At 36.8% G+C, this 17,751-nt stretch overlaps 1 protein-coding gene across 6 annotated transcripts in view; it reads right to left on the bottom strand.

Moving 5' to 3' along the window:
• The window catches only part of MEI4 (meiotic double-stranded break formation protein 4), a 235,672-nt gene that overhangs the window by 69,416 nt on the left and 148,505 nt on the right, over positions 1-17,751 (bottom strand). For 4 of the 6 annotated variants that reach the window (XM_005596799.4, XM_023650676.2, XM_023650678.2 and 1 more), the window contains one exon: positions 4,656-4,787. The exons of the other annotated variants lie outside the window; for them this stretch is intronic. In XM_005596799.4, the coding sequence (XP_005596856.1) occupies positions 4,656-4,787 (132 nt within the window). The remainder of the gene's footprint in view (positions 1-4,655; positions 4,788-17,751) is intronic. 6 annotated transcript variants of the gene reach the window in all.

Here is a 17,751-nt window from a genome sequence, read left to right as displayed (position 1 = left end):
TACCATGTACAAGATTGTTTATTTTGAACATTGTTCATTGTTCAATTTGAAGAGTATCAAATTAAGAATACCATGAACAATGTTGCACAACTGTTTATGTCACCATAGCTGCAGAATTGCTCTGCCATATTCTAAGGGGATAATTAACTTTCTGAGAAACTGTCCATCTGTTTTACATTCCCACTAGCAATTTATGAGTTCCAACAACCCCACCAAAACTTGGTATTGTTACTCTTTTTAATTTTAGCCATTCTGGTCATTGTTCAGTGGATTTCTATGATGACTAATAATATTGCATATTATTAATGTTTTTATTGGCCATTAGTATATTTCTTTTATGAAAGATCTGTTCAACTCTCTTTCTCATTTTTATATTGAGTTGTTGATCCATTCTTTTCCACCTGAACTAGCTTAAGCCATGTCTAAAATCAGTTGACTGTATACAGGTGGGTCTATTTCAGGATTATCTATTTGGTAGCTTTTTGGTAAACTCTCTAGGATTGTCTATGTTCCTGATCATGTTGACTCTAAATACAATTTTACTTCTTCATTTCTAAAAGTACAGTAGCCTTATTGCAAAAGCTAGGATCTCTAGTACAATGCTAAACAGAAGTGCTGAGTGAGGACATCCCTACCTTGTTTCCAATCTTGGGGCGAAAGTCATCACTGGGTCTATCTGCAGGGTTTTCATAGAAAAAACTTTTATCATGTTTAGAAAGTTTCCTTCTATTCTTACTTTGGTACTTTGTTTTTTTCAAATCATGAATGGGTAGTGAATTTTGCCAATTGGCTTTTCTGCATATACTGAGATCATATGGGTTTTCTTTATAAGTTTGTTAACATTATGAGTCATTTTGATTGTTTTATGAATGTGAAAACAATATTGCAGTTTTGGGATAAATCCCACTTGATCATCATGTACTATTCTTTTTATATGTTGCTGGATTCTATTTGCTAATATGCAGTAAGGATTTTACTTTTGTTCATGAGAGATACAGGTCTGAGGTTTTTGTTTTTCTTGTAATGTCTTTGGTTTTGATATTGAGGTGATGCAGGTTTAATAACATGAGTTAGGAAATATTCTATACTCCTCTATCTTCTAGAGAGTTTGTGTAAGATTGGTATCATTTCTTCTTTAAACGTATGATAAAATTCATTTGGTCCTGGAGTTGTCTTTGTGGAGAGAGTTATAATTTTAAATGTAATTTATTTCATCAGCACAGGGTAACTTATATTTTCTATTTCTTCTTGAGTCAGTTTTGGTAATTTTCATCTTTCAAGGAATGTGTGTAATCTAACTTGTTTAATCTAAATTGTTGAGATTATTGGCAAAGATCTTTTTTCATATTTACCTATTATATTTTTAACAACTTTTTTGATGCATATTGCTTTTCTCTTTATGCTGAAATTTCCTATTTTCCCCTTATTATTCATGTTTTCTTTTAACATTATAATAGCTGTCTTAATACCTGTATGCTAATCTAATTATTTCTGTTATTTCTGGTTCTATTTCTATCAATTGATTTTCTTCTCATGGTTAATGCAATAAAGTCAACTTCTACAAGGTATCTCCATGAATCAGCTTTGGAAAATGATTAATGTTAAGTTTTATATCAGAGGTCAAAATTCACTGAGCAATAAGCTATATGTCCAACAATAAGACTAAATAAATCAATGAACATGAACAAGATACAATTAAGTCACTAAAAATCACATTCCCTTAGAAAATTAAAACATGTGAAAAGTCCTCATGATGTTACAAGAGAAAGTAGAATACAAAACTATGCATTGTAGGATACAAATATTTAGGGAAGGAAAAAACTAACAGAAAGAAAACTGGAAAGCAGAATGTGTAGTATGATTTTTAGTATTTATATTTTTATTTATAGATTTTATTCATAATCCATATTATATATAGTAAATATGTATTACTTTTTCTATCTGACAAAAATCTAAAACCATTTAAACCTGACATTTATAACAGCCATCTAATATACATATGAAAATAAAGCTTGTCTTCTCTCCTTGTCTGTACAACTGCCTCTCCCATTCCATCCTACTTTTCTCTGAGTCTCTGTTCTCTTTCAACATTTCATGATTGTCATATAATGATACTTACCAAATTTTTATGTATGATCCTCTCTTTCCCCTCAAGTTTTAATTTCATAATTCCATCATTTAGATTACATCATGTTCCCTCAAATTCGATATACCCAAACTCAACTTTTTTCTCTTCTCAAACAAGTATTCCTTCCCAGTTACCTATTTCTTCTCAGTGATACTATTTTTCCTATCTCTCAGTTTTATAATATTAATTTGTCCACTGATTCTACCCTGCCCTTCACATTAAATCTTTCCTTGAGTCCTTTGGATATCACCTCTTATATGCAGTGGTTATCTCTTCTGCTGCCCGTGGAAGATTTACCGCATTGAGAGTTCTAAATAAGTGGCCTTTACCCAGTCTTCCCTCCTACGCTGACTCCATCTCTTACTAGCATGTTACTGAATCTCTGAGCCTTAGATGTGATGGACACCTTGAACTGACTATATCAGTAGTCATTCTATCACCCTTTTACAGTAAAAAAACTGAAAAACATAAAATTACATTTTCTATACTTCTTTACTGCTAGGGTTCTGAATTATTAGAAACGAATAATTTACAAAAACTTTATAGTTGAAACTGAGTCACATAGTGAGACAGGTAGAGCACAGGGCATACATTTGGCTGCTGTACCTCATGGCAGGACTGCTTGCTGGACCCTGCAACTGTAGCAGCATCTTCTTGATTCAGCAGGCAGCCTCCTGGTCATGATGGCAAAAGCAGCAACTCCTGTGGCAGCCAAATTCTGCTGTATGACTATGGGAGTCATTCATGAAAGCACAGCCTGGAGGGCCTTTCTTCAGCCCTCCCAACAATTCCACAGCTATTTATTCATCCTTTTCTGCTTAAACTGGCTGGAGTGGATTCTGTTGTCTATTAAGAATGCTAACCAATAGTTTTCTTGTCCTTAAACAACAATACTGACATTTTGAAGGCTTATTGAAACAACTGATTAGGACAATTCATGTAAAGCATTTTAACACTATTACCTTCCAAAAACTAGTTATTGCTGTGTGTTATTGTTATTCCTATCCTAACATGACAACAATCAGAATTCCTGGTTTTGAATTATGGCTTTAGCTTATGTTCTTTGCAATCTTGATCAAGTTGTTTAACAACTCTAAGGTTTGACTTTGTTATCTATAAACTGGGTAAAGAGTCTAACTACATCATGTAGTTATTGTGAAAACTGAATGAGAATATGTAAATAAAAATCTATTTTCTACACTTTGTTATTCTCCAAATAATTTAATTAGATCAAACGTATTTCCCACATTGTTTCCTGTTTTTAAATTTTAAGACCTCACCTTGTTTCCTTAGAATTCTGGGGACTCTTTAAAAAAAAAAAAAAACACCCAGAGCCTCTACATTCTGTTATCCTCTGTTTTCCAATTCAAACCCATTGTTCAAGTTGTTCCTTTTCCATGAAGTATCTTCAGGGACTTGCAACCTACCTTGATCACATTCTTGATCTTGGATGTCCTACAAACAGCACTACGCATTTTAACACTTAACTCTTTCTTAATTAGTAGATGTACATTATTTTCTTCTCAAATGGATTTTCAGTTCCTTGAGATTGTTAACAATTACTTTTTTTTGATATCCAACAGAGCTCTTAAGAGAGTTTACCACATAATAGTCACTTGAGAAACTGCTGACTAGATGATTTACCATGTTGTACACTGAATTCAGTTAGATTATATAATATTTTTATATCTGTCATTTAATGTAGAGAACTTAGATGTAAGTACCTGGTTAAAAGCTATTTAAAATTATATACGTATATATTTTTTCTTATTATTTTACTCTTTACCAAAAAATTTATACTTGTCTCTAATTTCCTTTAATTGTGCTGTTTAATTCTACCATAGAGACAGTAAAAATATTCAATGAGCTGACAAAGGAAACACATAATATACCAGTGTCAACATTAAAATACAGGTATGACTTCTGTTCCTTAGACACAATTATCAGCAGTGATATGAGACTCTGCCCAGATACAAGTGCTTAGAGCACTGTTTTTCAACCTTGGCCACACATTGGAGTCACCTGGAGAGCTATAAAAATACCGAATCCTGTATCTTAACCCCAGAGACCGCCATTTAATTGGACTGGCATATGACTTGGCAAAAGGATATTTAAAAGTTAGCCAGATGATTCTCATGAGCAGTTAAGGACAAGGACCACTGGTTAGAGGCTGTTCACCACTTAGCATCCTCTCCTGTTCACTTCTCTCACGGCTTTGCTTTAGGAACATGCTGCCTGCTTGGAGAGATTTAAGGCCACTCATCTAAGCCCTCTTTTGCTGTCACCAATGGCACCTTTTGCACATACATACAAGTTAGGGTGACAAGATGGTCTTATTTTGAAAATTATTTTCTGACAGTATCTTTCTACAATTTCAGTACACAGCAATAGTATTCACATACATTAGAAATAAGGTGATAACTAAAATATCAGCCTGGCAATAAGAGAGGGGAGGAGAAAAGGAGAAAAAGAAAGCCTATAGCTGTATTACCTATAAATGCGAGTTACAGTTTCACACTATATGTACCTGGTTGATGGTACCCAGATCATCAGCGAAGATGTTTACTTCTGATAGAAGCAGAGATATTATAGATTTTCTCAACAAGCTGCAACTTCCCAGGGTCACCAGACACTGAGAGACACAATGCTGGACCTGAAACTAAAGAGTAAACACGAGAAAGTTTCTATTCTCTATCCAGTCAGGTCAAAATATATTTAGTGAGCACATTTTAGACTTTACTATGAGCTCCATGATATGGGGAGTACAAAAAGTATCAACATAATCCTGGGTCAATCTCATGCAGAATTGTGAAATAGAAAATAATATAGGCAAAAATTTTTTAGCAGTTAATGTTTTGAAATGTATGACAGGGGGCTGAAATGGAAGTTTTAGCTAACGTATCAAGACATAATATAACTGTTTAGATGATAGACTACATACTGAATGAATAAAAGAGATGATTAAACAAGACTCTTAAGCCCTTACTCACTAAATACAGATACAGATATAGATTTTAAAAAGGTAAGAGGAAAAAGTTTTTTTTTAAGTTAATTTTTATTGTTTATGATAGTTTACAATCTTGTGAAATTTCAGTTGTACATTATTGTTTGTTACTCGTGTTGTAGGTGCACCCCTTCACCCTTTGTGCCCACTCCCTACCCCCCATTTCCCCTGGTAGCCACTAATCTGTTCTCTTTGTCCACATGTTTAAATTCCTCATATGAGTGGAGTCATACAGAGATTGTCCTTCTCTATCTGGCTTATTTAATTTAACATAATTCCCTCAAGGTCCATCCATGTTGTTGTGAATGGGACGAGTTTATTCTTTTTTATGGCTGAGTAGTATTCCATTGTATATATATATCATATGTTCTTTCTTTATCCAATCATCAGTTGATGGGCATTTCGATTACTTCCATGTCTTGGCTATTGTAAATAATGCTGCAATGAACACAGGGGTACATGAGACTTTTGGAATTGCTAACTTCAAGCTCTTTGGATAGATACCCAGTAGTGGGATGGCTGGGTCATATACTATTTCTATTTTTAATTTTTGAGAGATCTCCATACTGTTTTCCAAAGTGGCTGCACCAGTTTGCATTCCCACCAGCACTGTATGAGGGATCCTTTTTCTCCACAACCTCTCCAACACTTGCTACAATTTGTTCTGGTTATTTCTGCCATTCTAATGGGTGTAAGGTGATATCTTAGCATAGTTTTGATTTGCGTTTCCCTGATGATCAGTGATGATGAACATCTTTTCATGTGCCTATTTGCCATCCATATATCTTCTTTGGAGAAATGTCTGTTCATGTCTCCTGCCCATTTTTGATTGAGTTGTTTGATTTTTTGTTGTTGAGTTGTGTGAGGTCTTTATATATTATGGAGATTAACCCTTTGTTGAATATATGACTTGTAAATATTTTTTCCCAATTAGTGGGTTGGTTTTTGGTTCAATCCTGTTTTCCTTGAAGAAGCGCTTTAGTTTGATGAAGTCCCATTTGTTTATTCTTTGTATTGTTTCCCTTGTCTGAGAAGACATGGTGTCCAAAAAGATCCTTTTAAGACTGATGTCAAACAGTGTACTGCCTACATTTTCCTCTAGAAGCCTTATGGTTTCAGGTCTTACCTTTACGTCTTTGATCCATTTAGAGTTTATTTTTGTGAATAGTGAAAAAGAATGGTAAATTTTCATTCTTTTGCATGTGGCTTTCCAGTTTTCCCAGCACCATTTGTTGAAGAGACTTTCTTTTCTCGATTGTATGCCCTCAGCTCCTTTGTCAAAGATTAGCTGTCCAAAGATGTGTGGTTCTATTTCCGGGCTTTCAATTCTGTTCCATTGATCTGTGCACCTGTTTTTGTACCAGTACCATGCTGTTCTGATTACTGTAGCTTTGTAGTATGTTTTGAAGTCAGGGATTGTGATGCCTCCAGCTTTGTTCTTTTTTCTCTGCATTGCTTTAGCAATTCGGGGTCTTTTGTTGCCCCACATGAATTTCAGGATTCTTTGTTCTATTTCTGTGAAGAATGTCATTGGGATTGCATTGCATCTGCAGATTGCTTTAGGTAGTATGGACATTTTAACTATGTTTATTCTTCCAATCCACGTACATGTAATGTTTTTCCATCTCTGTATGTCATCATCCATTTCTTTCAGGAAAACCTTGTAGTTTTCATTGTGTAGGTCTTTCACTTCCTTAGTTAAATTCACCTGGAGGTATTTTATTCTTTTTGTTGTAGCTGTGAATGGTACTGTGTTCTGTCCCTTTCTCAGCCTTTTTCTTATAATTAATTTCTGACTTTACAGCATTATGATCGGAGAAGATGCTTGTTATTATTTTAATTTTTTTAAAATTTATAGAGGCTTGCCTTGTTTCCCAACATATCGTCTATCCTTGAGACTGTTCCATATGCACTTGAGAAGAATGTGTATTCTGCTGTTTTTGGATGGCATGTTCTATATATGTCTATTAAGTTGAACTGTTTTAGCGTTTCATTTAATTCCACCATTTCCTTGTTGATTTTCTGTGTGGATGATCTGTCTAATGATGTGAGTGGAGTGTTGAGGTCCTCTATCATTACTGTGTTATTTTTAATATCTTCGTTTAGGTTTCTTAATAGTTGCTTTATGAACTTTGGTGCTCCTGTGTTGCATGCATAGATATTTCTAAGCGTTATTTCTTCTTGATGTAGTGTCCCTTTGATCATTATATACTGACCATCTATGTCTCTCTTTACCTGCCTTATCCTGAAATCTACTTTGTCTGATATAAGTCTTGCGACACATGCTTTCTTTTGTTTGCCATTAGCTTGGATTACCATATTCCCCTGCTTCAGTCTGAGCCTGTATTTGTCATTGGAGGTGAGGTGTGTTTCCTGGAGGCAACAGATTGTTGGATCCTGTTCTTTAATCCATCTGGCCACTCCATGTCTTTTTATTGGAGATTTCAATCCATTTACATTGAGGGTGATTGTTGATGCATGAGGGCTTAATGATGTCATTTTGTCACTCATTTTCTGGTTTTCTTGCATTTCCTTTGTTTCTCGTCCTGTGTGTTTTGGCCTACAAATTGACTTCTGTAGTTTCTTATTTCCTTACTTATTTTTTGTGTCTCTGTTCTGTTTTGAAATTTAGTGGCTACCCTGAAGTTTGTATTCAGACTTTCACATGTAAAATAGTCCATTTTCTGGTGGCCTGTTATTTCTTTAGCCTAAACTGATTCAGTCCCTTTCCTCCTTCCATCCTAAGTTATGATTGTCATGTCTTATTCCAACTTGTATTCTGAGTTTGTGGTTAAAGTGATAAGATTATCTTTGTTTTTGGTGTTTTCCTTCCCTTTATCCTAATGCTATAGTTGTATATTTGCTATCCTATCCTGATTCTATCTGTTTGTCTTCTTACTCTGTGTTTTGTGACTTCTTTCTCCTTTTTCTTCTTTTTTCAGGTATGAGGGCCTTCTTGAGGATTTCTTGTAAGCGGGGTCTCGTGGCTACATAGTCCCTTAGCTTTTGTTTGTTTGATTTAATTTCTCCTTCATATCTGAAGGATATTTTTACTGCATAGAGTATTCTTTGCTGAAGATTGTTATCTTTTAAAGTTTTGAATATGTCATTCCAATCTCTCCTAGCTCATAAGGATTCTGCAGAGAAATGTGCTGAAAGTCTGATAGAGGTTTCTTTGTAGGTTATTTTCTTCTGCCTTGCTGCCCTTAGTATTCTCTCTTTGCCATTCACTTTTGCCAGTTTTACTACTATATGCCTTGCAGTAGGTCTTTTTACATTGACATATCTAACAGACCTGAAAACTTCCTCCACACACATTTCTCTCTCATTTCATAGACTTGGGAAGTTCTCTGCTATTATTTCTTTGAGCACACTTTCTGCTCCATTCTCCTTTTCGTCACCCTCGGGGATACCAATAATTCTTATATTGCATTTCCTCATTGAGTCGGCTATTTCTCAGAGATTTTCTTCATTCCTTTTTAGTCTTAGTTCTCTCTCTTCCTCTGGAGCCATTCAACCTGTCTATCTTCTATTATGCTTATTTGCTCCTCTGTGGCATCCACACGGGTATTCAGGGATTCTGTATTATGTTTTATTACTTCCATTGTTATTTTTCATCTCTAGTATTTATGATTGATTCTTCTTTATAGTTTCAATCTCTTTTGTGAAGTAACTCCAGAACTTGTTGACTTGTTTCTCTATATTTTTCTTTACCTCGTTGAATTTTTTGATGATAGCTATTCTGAATTCACTGTCCATTATTTTACTATTTTCTGAGTCCTCAGGAAATAATTCTGGGTGCCTGTTTTCCCTCTGGTCTGGAGATTTGATGAACTGACAGATGCTGGAAGATGGACAGATATGGGAAGATGGATGGCTCTTCCCCATTGTGATATTATTTGGTTGCAGTTACAGCCTTTTGCTATTAGAAAGAGGCGCGCATTCTGAGCCCTCCTGCCTTCAGCGGAAATGGCAGGCACAGAGCCAGGTGGTGGTGGGGGCTTTCTCTTGTGCACAGGCCTGGTTTCCAGATCAGCTCTCGCTATCTGCTCTCCTGGGGTCTTGGCTTGATGAGGTCACCCCACATGAAAGCTTTCCCCTGTCAGAGGGCTTCTGCCTGGGCAGCAAGGGCCCATGGGAGCCCGGGGTGATCCTGCTGACATGGAGCCCCTCCCCCACTCCTTCCCTCATGGAGCCTCCTGCACAGCGACCACTCTTTAGGGGAGGGAGTGAAGATCTTTCTTACCCCATTCCAGCACCTCCAAGGGGTGGTCCAGCCTCTCCACCCTCTATTGTGTGGCTGCTGTGGGTCTCCAACGATTCCTGTGCTATTAGGATATTTTTTGTTGGAATATGGTTGCTCCTTTTTGTTGAATGTTGGAGGGGAGAGAGTCCAGGACAAGCTCACTCAACCATGACACTGATGTCACTCAGGAAGAAGTTTGATGATGTCTTTTGGGAGAGCTCTTGGTGCACTCTGAGTTCTGCCTCCCCGCTGGAGAGGTACGGGTTCAGTGGGGACTTCTCTATTTGCCACTAGTCAAGATAGATGAGCTTTAGAGTGAGGAGAAAAAATAGGGGACTCTAAATTTTCATCTAGAAGCATGAAAAATAAATCTAATTAAATAAATGTAAAATAAATAAATCATTAAATAAATGTAAAATTAACTATATCCTATAGTTATTAGAAGAAAGGCCATTTGATTATAAAGCACATTAAGGTGTATATAACTCATAGCTGGAATTTCATTTAATCTATCCTTTCACAAATCTTGGAGAAATGAGGCTTCAAGTAGTATCTCAAAAGAAAGAAACAGCATCTGATTTGTTATTGTTCTATATGGGCTTAAAGTCATATTGAGGAGACACAGCTTCATATATGAGATGTTTAAATGACAATGCTAAATAAATAATCCATCTGAAACTAGGAAACGTTACCTGCGTCCTTTAGGATAAACACTTACATGTAGGCATATCTCAAATTGATAGTTTAATAAAATACTTTCATTTTAAAAGTTAATCAATGATAATAAGAAAGTGAACGGATTATAGACTGCAAAAGAAATTTCTATTATAAATCTGGACATGCATAACTAGCTCTCAATAATAGTTTTTTAAATCAACTTAATACTAAAACCACATCAATTTGTTACCAAAGAAAATCATAGTTATTTATGATTATTTTTTAATTATGTAATTGGCTAAGACCCACACCCTTTGTAATTCTAAAGTACCACTTGTTAGATTTCAGATTTACAACATTTTTATGTTAGCACCTGAAAAAAAGCATACTCTTATGTAGATTTTAAAAAACTTATGTTGGGTATTTCACTAATGCTTTCTTACCTCCTTTCTCAATGTTTAACTATTTAGGAAATAACCTGACGTGAAAAAAATAGTTCACAAAGCACTATGGAAACTGTGGAAGGACTCACTCAATACTCAGGCCATCTTTTTCTATTCTAGCACATCTTCCTCCATTTCAGGGACTGAAGAGCTAGAAATAATTTTCCACAGATTTATCTCTGGTTGAGATTTTCCATATGATTTGGGTTCTGCCTGTCAGAAGTACTCACTTGAGACACTGATTTAGAAGTGAATCAGGGGGCCAGCACCATGGCCAAGCAGTTAAGTTCATGTGCTCCGTTCCAGCAGCCTGCCGTTTTGCTGGTTCAGATCCTGGGCATGGACATGGCACTGCTCATCAGGCCATGCTGAGGCAGTGTCCCACATACCACAAGCAGAGGCACCCAAAACTAGAATATACAACTATGTACTGGGGGCCTTGGGGAGAAAAATCAGAAAAAAAAAAAAAAAAAAGGTTGGCAATAGTTGTTAGCTCAGGTGCCAATCTTTAAAAAAAAAAAAAAGAGAGAAGTGAATTAGGGAAGATGACAAACAGGGTACAGGGTGTGCATTTTGTTGGTGCAGAGGTGGCATGATTTTGGCTCATCCAACAGCTGGTTCAGAGACTTCCTCATCCCACAGCTAGTTCAGAGAACTTATGCAAGTTCTTAGTGAGTCTAGCTAAGAGTCTGTCAATTTTGTTTATCTTCTCAAAGAACCAGCTCTTTTTTTCACTGATATTTTCTACTGTCTTTTTTGCTTCAAATTCATTTATTTCTGCTCTAATTTTTATTATTTCTCTCCTTCTGCTAACTTTGGGCTTTGTTTGTTCTTTTTCTAATTCTGTCAGGTGTAGTTTAAGATTGCTTATTTGAGATTTTTCCTGTTTGTTAAGGTGGGCCTGTGTTGCTATGAATTTACCTCTTAGGATCGCTTTTGCTGTATCCGATATGAGTTGGTATGGTGTGTTCTCATTTTCATTTGTCTCCAGATATTTTTTGATTTCTCCAATGTTCAATAGCATCTTGTTTGGTTTCCACATCTTTGTCCTTTCCCAGCTTTTTTCTTGTAGTTGATTTCTGCTTTCATAGCATTATGGTTGTAAAAGATGATTGATACGACTTCAATCTTCTTAAATTTATTGAGGCTTGCCTTGTTTCCCAACATAGGGTCTATCCTTGAGAATGTTTCATGCACACTTGAGAAGAATGTGCATTGTCCTGTTTTTGGATAGAGTGTTCTATACATATCTATAAAGTTCATCTGTTTTTTTTTTCCATTAATTCCACTATTTCCTTGTTGACTTTCTGCCTGGATGATCTATCCATTGATGTAAGTGGGGTGATGAGGTCCCTTACTATTATTGTGGTGTTGTTAATTTCAGGTCTGTTAACAGTTGCTTTATGTACTTTGGTGCTCCTGTGTTGGATGCATATATTATTTATAAGTCTTATGCCTTGGTCGGAAGTCCCTCTTATCATTATACACTGCCTCTCTTTGTCTCTCTTTACCTGTTTATCTTGAAGTCTACTTTGTCTGATATAAACATGGCGACACCTGCTCTCTTTAGTTTGCCATTAGCTTGGAGTATCATCTTCCATTCCTTCACTCTGAGCCTGTGTTTGTCATTGTAGCTGAGGTGTGTTTCCTGGAGGCAGCACATTGTTTGGTCTGTTTTTTTAATCTATCCCATCACTCTGTGTCTTTTGATTGGAGAATTCAGTCTATTTACATTTGGCTTGATGCTGCCATTTTAAGACTCATTTTCCAGTTCTTCTAAATTTCCTTTGTTCCTCGCCCCGTGTATTTTAGACTACCAATTCGGTTAGGTAGTTTTCTATAATGGTTTTCTTAGTTTTCTCCTTATTTATCATTTGCCTCTCTGTTCTAATTATTTGTTTAGTGGTTACCATTAGGTTTGTATAAAAAATCTCGTAGATAAGCTAGTCCATTTTCTGATAGCCTTCTATTTCCTTGGACTAAGCTGATCCCATCCCTACCTTCTTCCCCTGTAAGTTATTCTTGTCACATCTTATTGCATCTTGTGTTGTGAGTTTGTAGTTAAATTGACAAGTTTATATTTATTTTTTGTGTTTTCCTTCCCTTTTTCTTTAATGTTGAAATTGTTTGCTAACCTGTTCTGATAGCTGCAATTTTCTGATTTTGCCAACCCAGTTTTCTCTTTGCTCAGGGCTGTGTAGCCCCTTTCATTATTTTTTCTGGTATGAGGGCCTTCTTGAGGATTTCTTTGAGGGGTGGCTTGTGGGGAAGAGCTCCCTTAACTTTTGCTTATCTGGGAAAATTTTTATTTCTCCATCATATCTGAAGGATATTTTCACTGGATAGAGTATTCTTGGATGCATGTTTTTGTCTTTCAGAATTTTGAATATGTCTTTCCACTCTCTCCTAGCCTGTAAAATTTCTGCTGAGAAATCCACTACAAGCTTGATAGGGGCTCCTGTGTATGTTATTTTCTTCTGCCTTGCTGCCTTTAATATTTTTTCTTTGTCAATGACTTTTGCCAGCTTTACTACTATATGCCTTGGAGTAGGTCTTTTTACACTGATATAGTCAAGACATCTACTGACTTCTTTCACTTGTATTTCCAGCTCCTCCCTCAGGTTTGGGAAGTTCTCAGTTATTATTTCTTTGAGCAAGCTTTCTGCTCCATTCTCCTCTTCTCCCTCTGGAATATCTATAATCCTTACGTTGCATTTCCTAATTGAGTCATATATTTCTTGGAGAATTGCTTCATTTCTTTCTAGTTGTAGTTCTCTCCCCTCCTCCACTGTAAGCATTTCGCTATGTCTGTCCTCAAGGCTGCCGATTCATTCCTCCATAATACCAGCACTATTGTTCCGATGGTCCTAATTTTTCTTTATCTCAACCACTGTGTTTTTCATCTCCAACATTTCTTATTGGTTCTTCTTTATAGTTTCAATCTCTTTTGTGAAGTTCCAAATTTCACTGAACTGTCTTTATGTATTTTCTTATAACTCATTGAGTTTTTTAATGATAGCTATTTTAAATTCTCTGTCACTTATAAATTCTTGTGCCTTCAGGATTGATTTCTGGTTACTTGTCATTTTCCTTCTGGTCTGAAGATTTAATATATTTTTTCAGACTGCTTCATGGTGTGGATTTGTTTCTTCACATAGTGACAGTATCTGGCCACAGCTTCACCTGGCAACACTGGTTTGGGGTCAAAAGCTGTGTATTCTGAGCCTGCTTCAATCCTTGGCTTGCTGGCTCCCAGCCACTGGCTGCTTTCCTATTTGTGTGGGCACTTTGGCTGACAGGCTGAACTGGAGCACTGGGTGGGGTGAGGGGCACCTTCTTTTGCCTGCATGATCACAGAGGTGTTCTTGCTGTGTCCTCACTATCTGCTCTCCTGGGGTGCTAGCCTGACGAAGACACCCTTGCAACAGCTTAGTTACCTCTGTGTGGGTCTTTCCCACAGGCTGTGAGGGAACTTGAAGAATGATGGTGTTCTCACAAAGGTCCATCCCTCCCCCATTCCTCTCAAGAGGCCTATGCAGTCCCAGGGTCACTGCATTTTAGGAGGGAAAGAAGATTCCCCTTACCTCCTTTCACTTCCTCTGGGGGGTCTGACACCTCTACCTTCAGACATATGGCTGCGTGGGTCTCTCAGATGTCTTTTGTGTTCTGTGAATGTCCTCTGTTGGCATATGAATGTCCTTTTCATTGTATTTTAGGAGGGAGAGTCTAAGGGGAGATCTCACTCCACAATGATGCTGACGTCACTCTACTTATACAAGTTCTTAATCCTGGCAGAAGCAGCAGCTACCTTTGATTTAGGGAGCTTTGATTTAGGAGCAAACTCTCAATGATTTAGGGAGTCATTTCTGTAAACTCAGCCTTCCAAAAGGTGCTTTGATCTATATCTTCACATGGAGGATTCACAGAGCTCTGTGCCACATTAAAGTCTTGAAATATGCAGGGGTGGAAATTCATACCACATCCCCGATAAAGTTGCCTATTTGACCTATGTAGAAGATAGAAGGATCCTGGAGGATGACAGTGAATGATCATACACTAAATCAGGTGCTGTTTCTAATTAGAAAGTGCCACTGTTCCAAATGTAGTTTCTTTCCTGGCAGGATCAACGCTGCCCTGACACTTGCTAGGTAGGTTTTGATCTTGGAGGTTTCTTTATTACACCAATAAGGATAAAATTAAGCCATTTGCCTTCTTCTAGGAGACAGCAGAATATTTTTTCAAGCTTATTTAAGGTAGGACCACCAAAAGGCCAGATCCTTCAGGGACAAAAGTTTGGTTAACTCCAACTAATTGACATTCTGGATGAGGACAAAGGGAGAACGTGATTGGTAGTGGAGGAAGATGTCAATATAATTATGGACTTCAAACAAGTTGTGGAAGTGAAAATCATGAAGGGTTTTTTTTTCTTCCTTGGTGAGTGTGTCTGTGTGCATGTGTGTATGGGTAGGATATATTTCAGGTGGTTTACTTTACAATTTAGTCTATAAATTACAACTTATGAAACTAGAATTGTGACTGAACTAGCATAGGCATGAAACAGATCCCATGAAATCACATCATGTGAAATGACTGGGACTTTGAATCCTTCCTGTTGGGAACAGTCCTGTAATGGTTTGTTTCTACAGATCATTGGTGCATTATGTTTGCAGATCACATTGTTGTTGCTATTGATATTTGGAGAAGTTTGAATGAGGGAAAAGGAAGTGTATGAACGTTGAATAATCAGAGGGGTAGTCCACAGTAGATAGACCGGGATATCCATTCAAACATTCTTCAAGCATGCTTCCTGTGCTAAAGCAGCTAAAACAACATTTCTAAAACTTTCCTGCCAAGAGAGTTCTGGATATAATTCAAATTTTCCTAATCAGGTGATCTTATGAAAGACATAGTCAGAGTTACTTGGGGTGAAAGGCCAGCCTCAGGGCATCACTTGTGAATGATGATACAGTTCGTGGGAGACGTAGCAGAATTCTGGAACAGCTATGGCTGGAGAAGTCTTCCTGACTCAGGAGACTCCTGATGATGACAGTGCTGTCATTCTGGGGCTGGCAGCTTGGAAACTTCTCTCTGTATGCTGCACTAATCATGACAGAAGCAGCAGAAACCCTGATTCTGTAGTGTAGTTTACAAAAAAAGGATTTTAAGACATCTTTGAACTGTGCTTAATGCTAATCCTGACCAAAAAGATACAAATTACCAGTAGAGACAGAGAAACTATTAAAACATAAGTGTAACTGGAGTCCAGAAGGAGAAATGGAAAAAAGAATAGAAATGCCAACCTGGCATTCTATTTCCAGTAAAAATCCTTCAAGAATGAAAGAATGAAAGTGAAATAGATATTTTCACATAAAAAATAGAACTAAGAAAACCTGTAACCAACAGAGCTGCAGTATAAGAAACACTACAACAATTTTTTTTAAGCTTAGTGGAAATAATGCTGGTGGGAAATTTGAATCTTCAGGAAGAAATAAAGGACATTAAAAATAGTAACTATCTGGGTAAATAAAAATATTATTTTCCACTTAATTTCTTTAAAATACATGTGACAGCTTAAAATTTCAAAAGTATGTAATATTTTCTTATATGTAGATGTGATACATATGACAATTATAGCATAAGAAATAGGGACAGGAGCCAATTATCAATTTCTTACCTCTCACCTTCAAATTCATCCTTCAATATATGATCTGCAATAACTGACAGCGTTTTTTCAAACATTTCACTTTTACATGAGCAATATATTAAGTTTTTCAGTACAGGATGCTTAAGGATCACTGAAGGAGAAAGACTTTCCTATGCTTTCTGGCTGCTGCTCAGTGGGTCAGGGGTGTGAGGATGAGGACATATGGTGGACCTTAGCCCTAACTGCCCATCCAGAACATGAGGTCCCTTGAAGAACTTGCAAGCTTAGCCTGGCATGGTTATAACTCTCCCATGACCCTCTCTATGTGGAAACTGGCAACCTGAAGTCCTTAAGCCCACATCAGCACCTGGACTTCTTCTGCAGGCACTAGGGTCAAACCTGCAGCCCAAAATGTTCCTGCCAAGGTGTCACTTCCTACGTAGCTTTCCTATGACATAGAGGGTTCCCACTGAGCCACTATCCTCTCTGTAGCCTCTACAACCTCTGCATACTCACTCCCCTGACAGTTGATCACCTGTATCCTGCTGCATGAAAATACAACACATTGAAATGTGTGGGATGCAGCTAAAGAAGTTCTTGGAGGCAAGTTTATAGCTCTTAAAACTTATTAAGGAAAGGAAAAAAAATGTCTAAAGTCAAAATAATTGACCATTCACCATGTCTTCTCTTCATTCATCTGGAAAACAGACGCTAAGTTGCCTTTGAATGCTTAATGTCCTCCCCACATCAGCCAGCAATGACTTTTTTTGCAATTTTATCTTTTTTTAAATAACAGCTTTATTGACTATATATATATATATATATATATATATATATTTCAACAGAGTTGTGTAGCCAACATCACCATTTAATTCCAGAACCCCCAAAAGAAATTCCATTAATGGTCACTTCCCCCAGCCCCTGGCAACCACTAATTCCATTCTATCTCTATGGATTTGCCTATCTGAGCATTTCATATACAGTCATGTGTTGCTTAACAACAGGGGCACATTCTGAGAAATGTGTCAATGTGTGAACATCATAGAGTCTGCTTACACAAACCTAGATGGTATAGCTTACTACACACGTAGGCCATATGGTAATAATCTTATAGAACCACTGTGTATATGTGGTCTGGCATTGACTGAAACATCTTTATGTGGCACATGACTGTAACGGAATGATACTACATGTGGCTGAATTCTCTCAGTTAGAACAATAATTTCCTCAAGGTTCATACATGTGTAGCATGTATCAGCACTTCCTTCCCTTTTATGGCTAAATAATAAATAATCCATTGTATGGATATACCACTTTTGTTTATCCTCTCATCACTTGATAGACATTTGGGTTATTTCCATGTTTTCGCTGTTAGAAATAATGCTGCTATGAACATTCATGAACAAGTTTTTGGGTAGACATATGTTTTCAGTGCTCTTGAGTATATACCTAGGAGTTGAATTGCTTGGTAACATGATAAATCTATGTTTAAATTTTTGAGGAAGTGTCAAACTGTTTTCCAAAGTGATATCCAGTTGTTCCAGCACTATTTGTTGAAAAAACTATTTTTACCTCCATTGAATTGCCTTGGCATCCTTGTTGAAATCAATTGACTACAAATGTAAAGGT

This window comes from Equus caballus, chromosome 10 (genome assembly GCF_041296265.1).
Source record: "Equus caballus isolate H_3958 breed thoroughbred chromosome 10, TB-T2T, whole genome shotgun sequence".
In the NCBI taxonomy this organism is placed as follows: Eukaryota; Metazoa; Chordata; class Mammalia; order Perissodactyla; family Equidae; genus Equus; species Equus caballus.
Note: the sequence above shows the minus strand (reverse complement) of the source record. Positions and strands in the feature narration are given on the sequence as shown.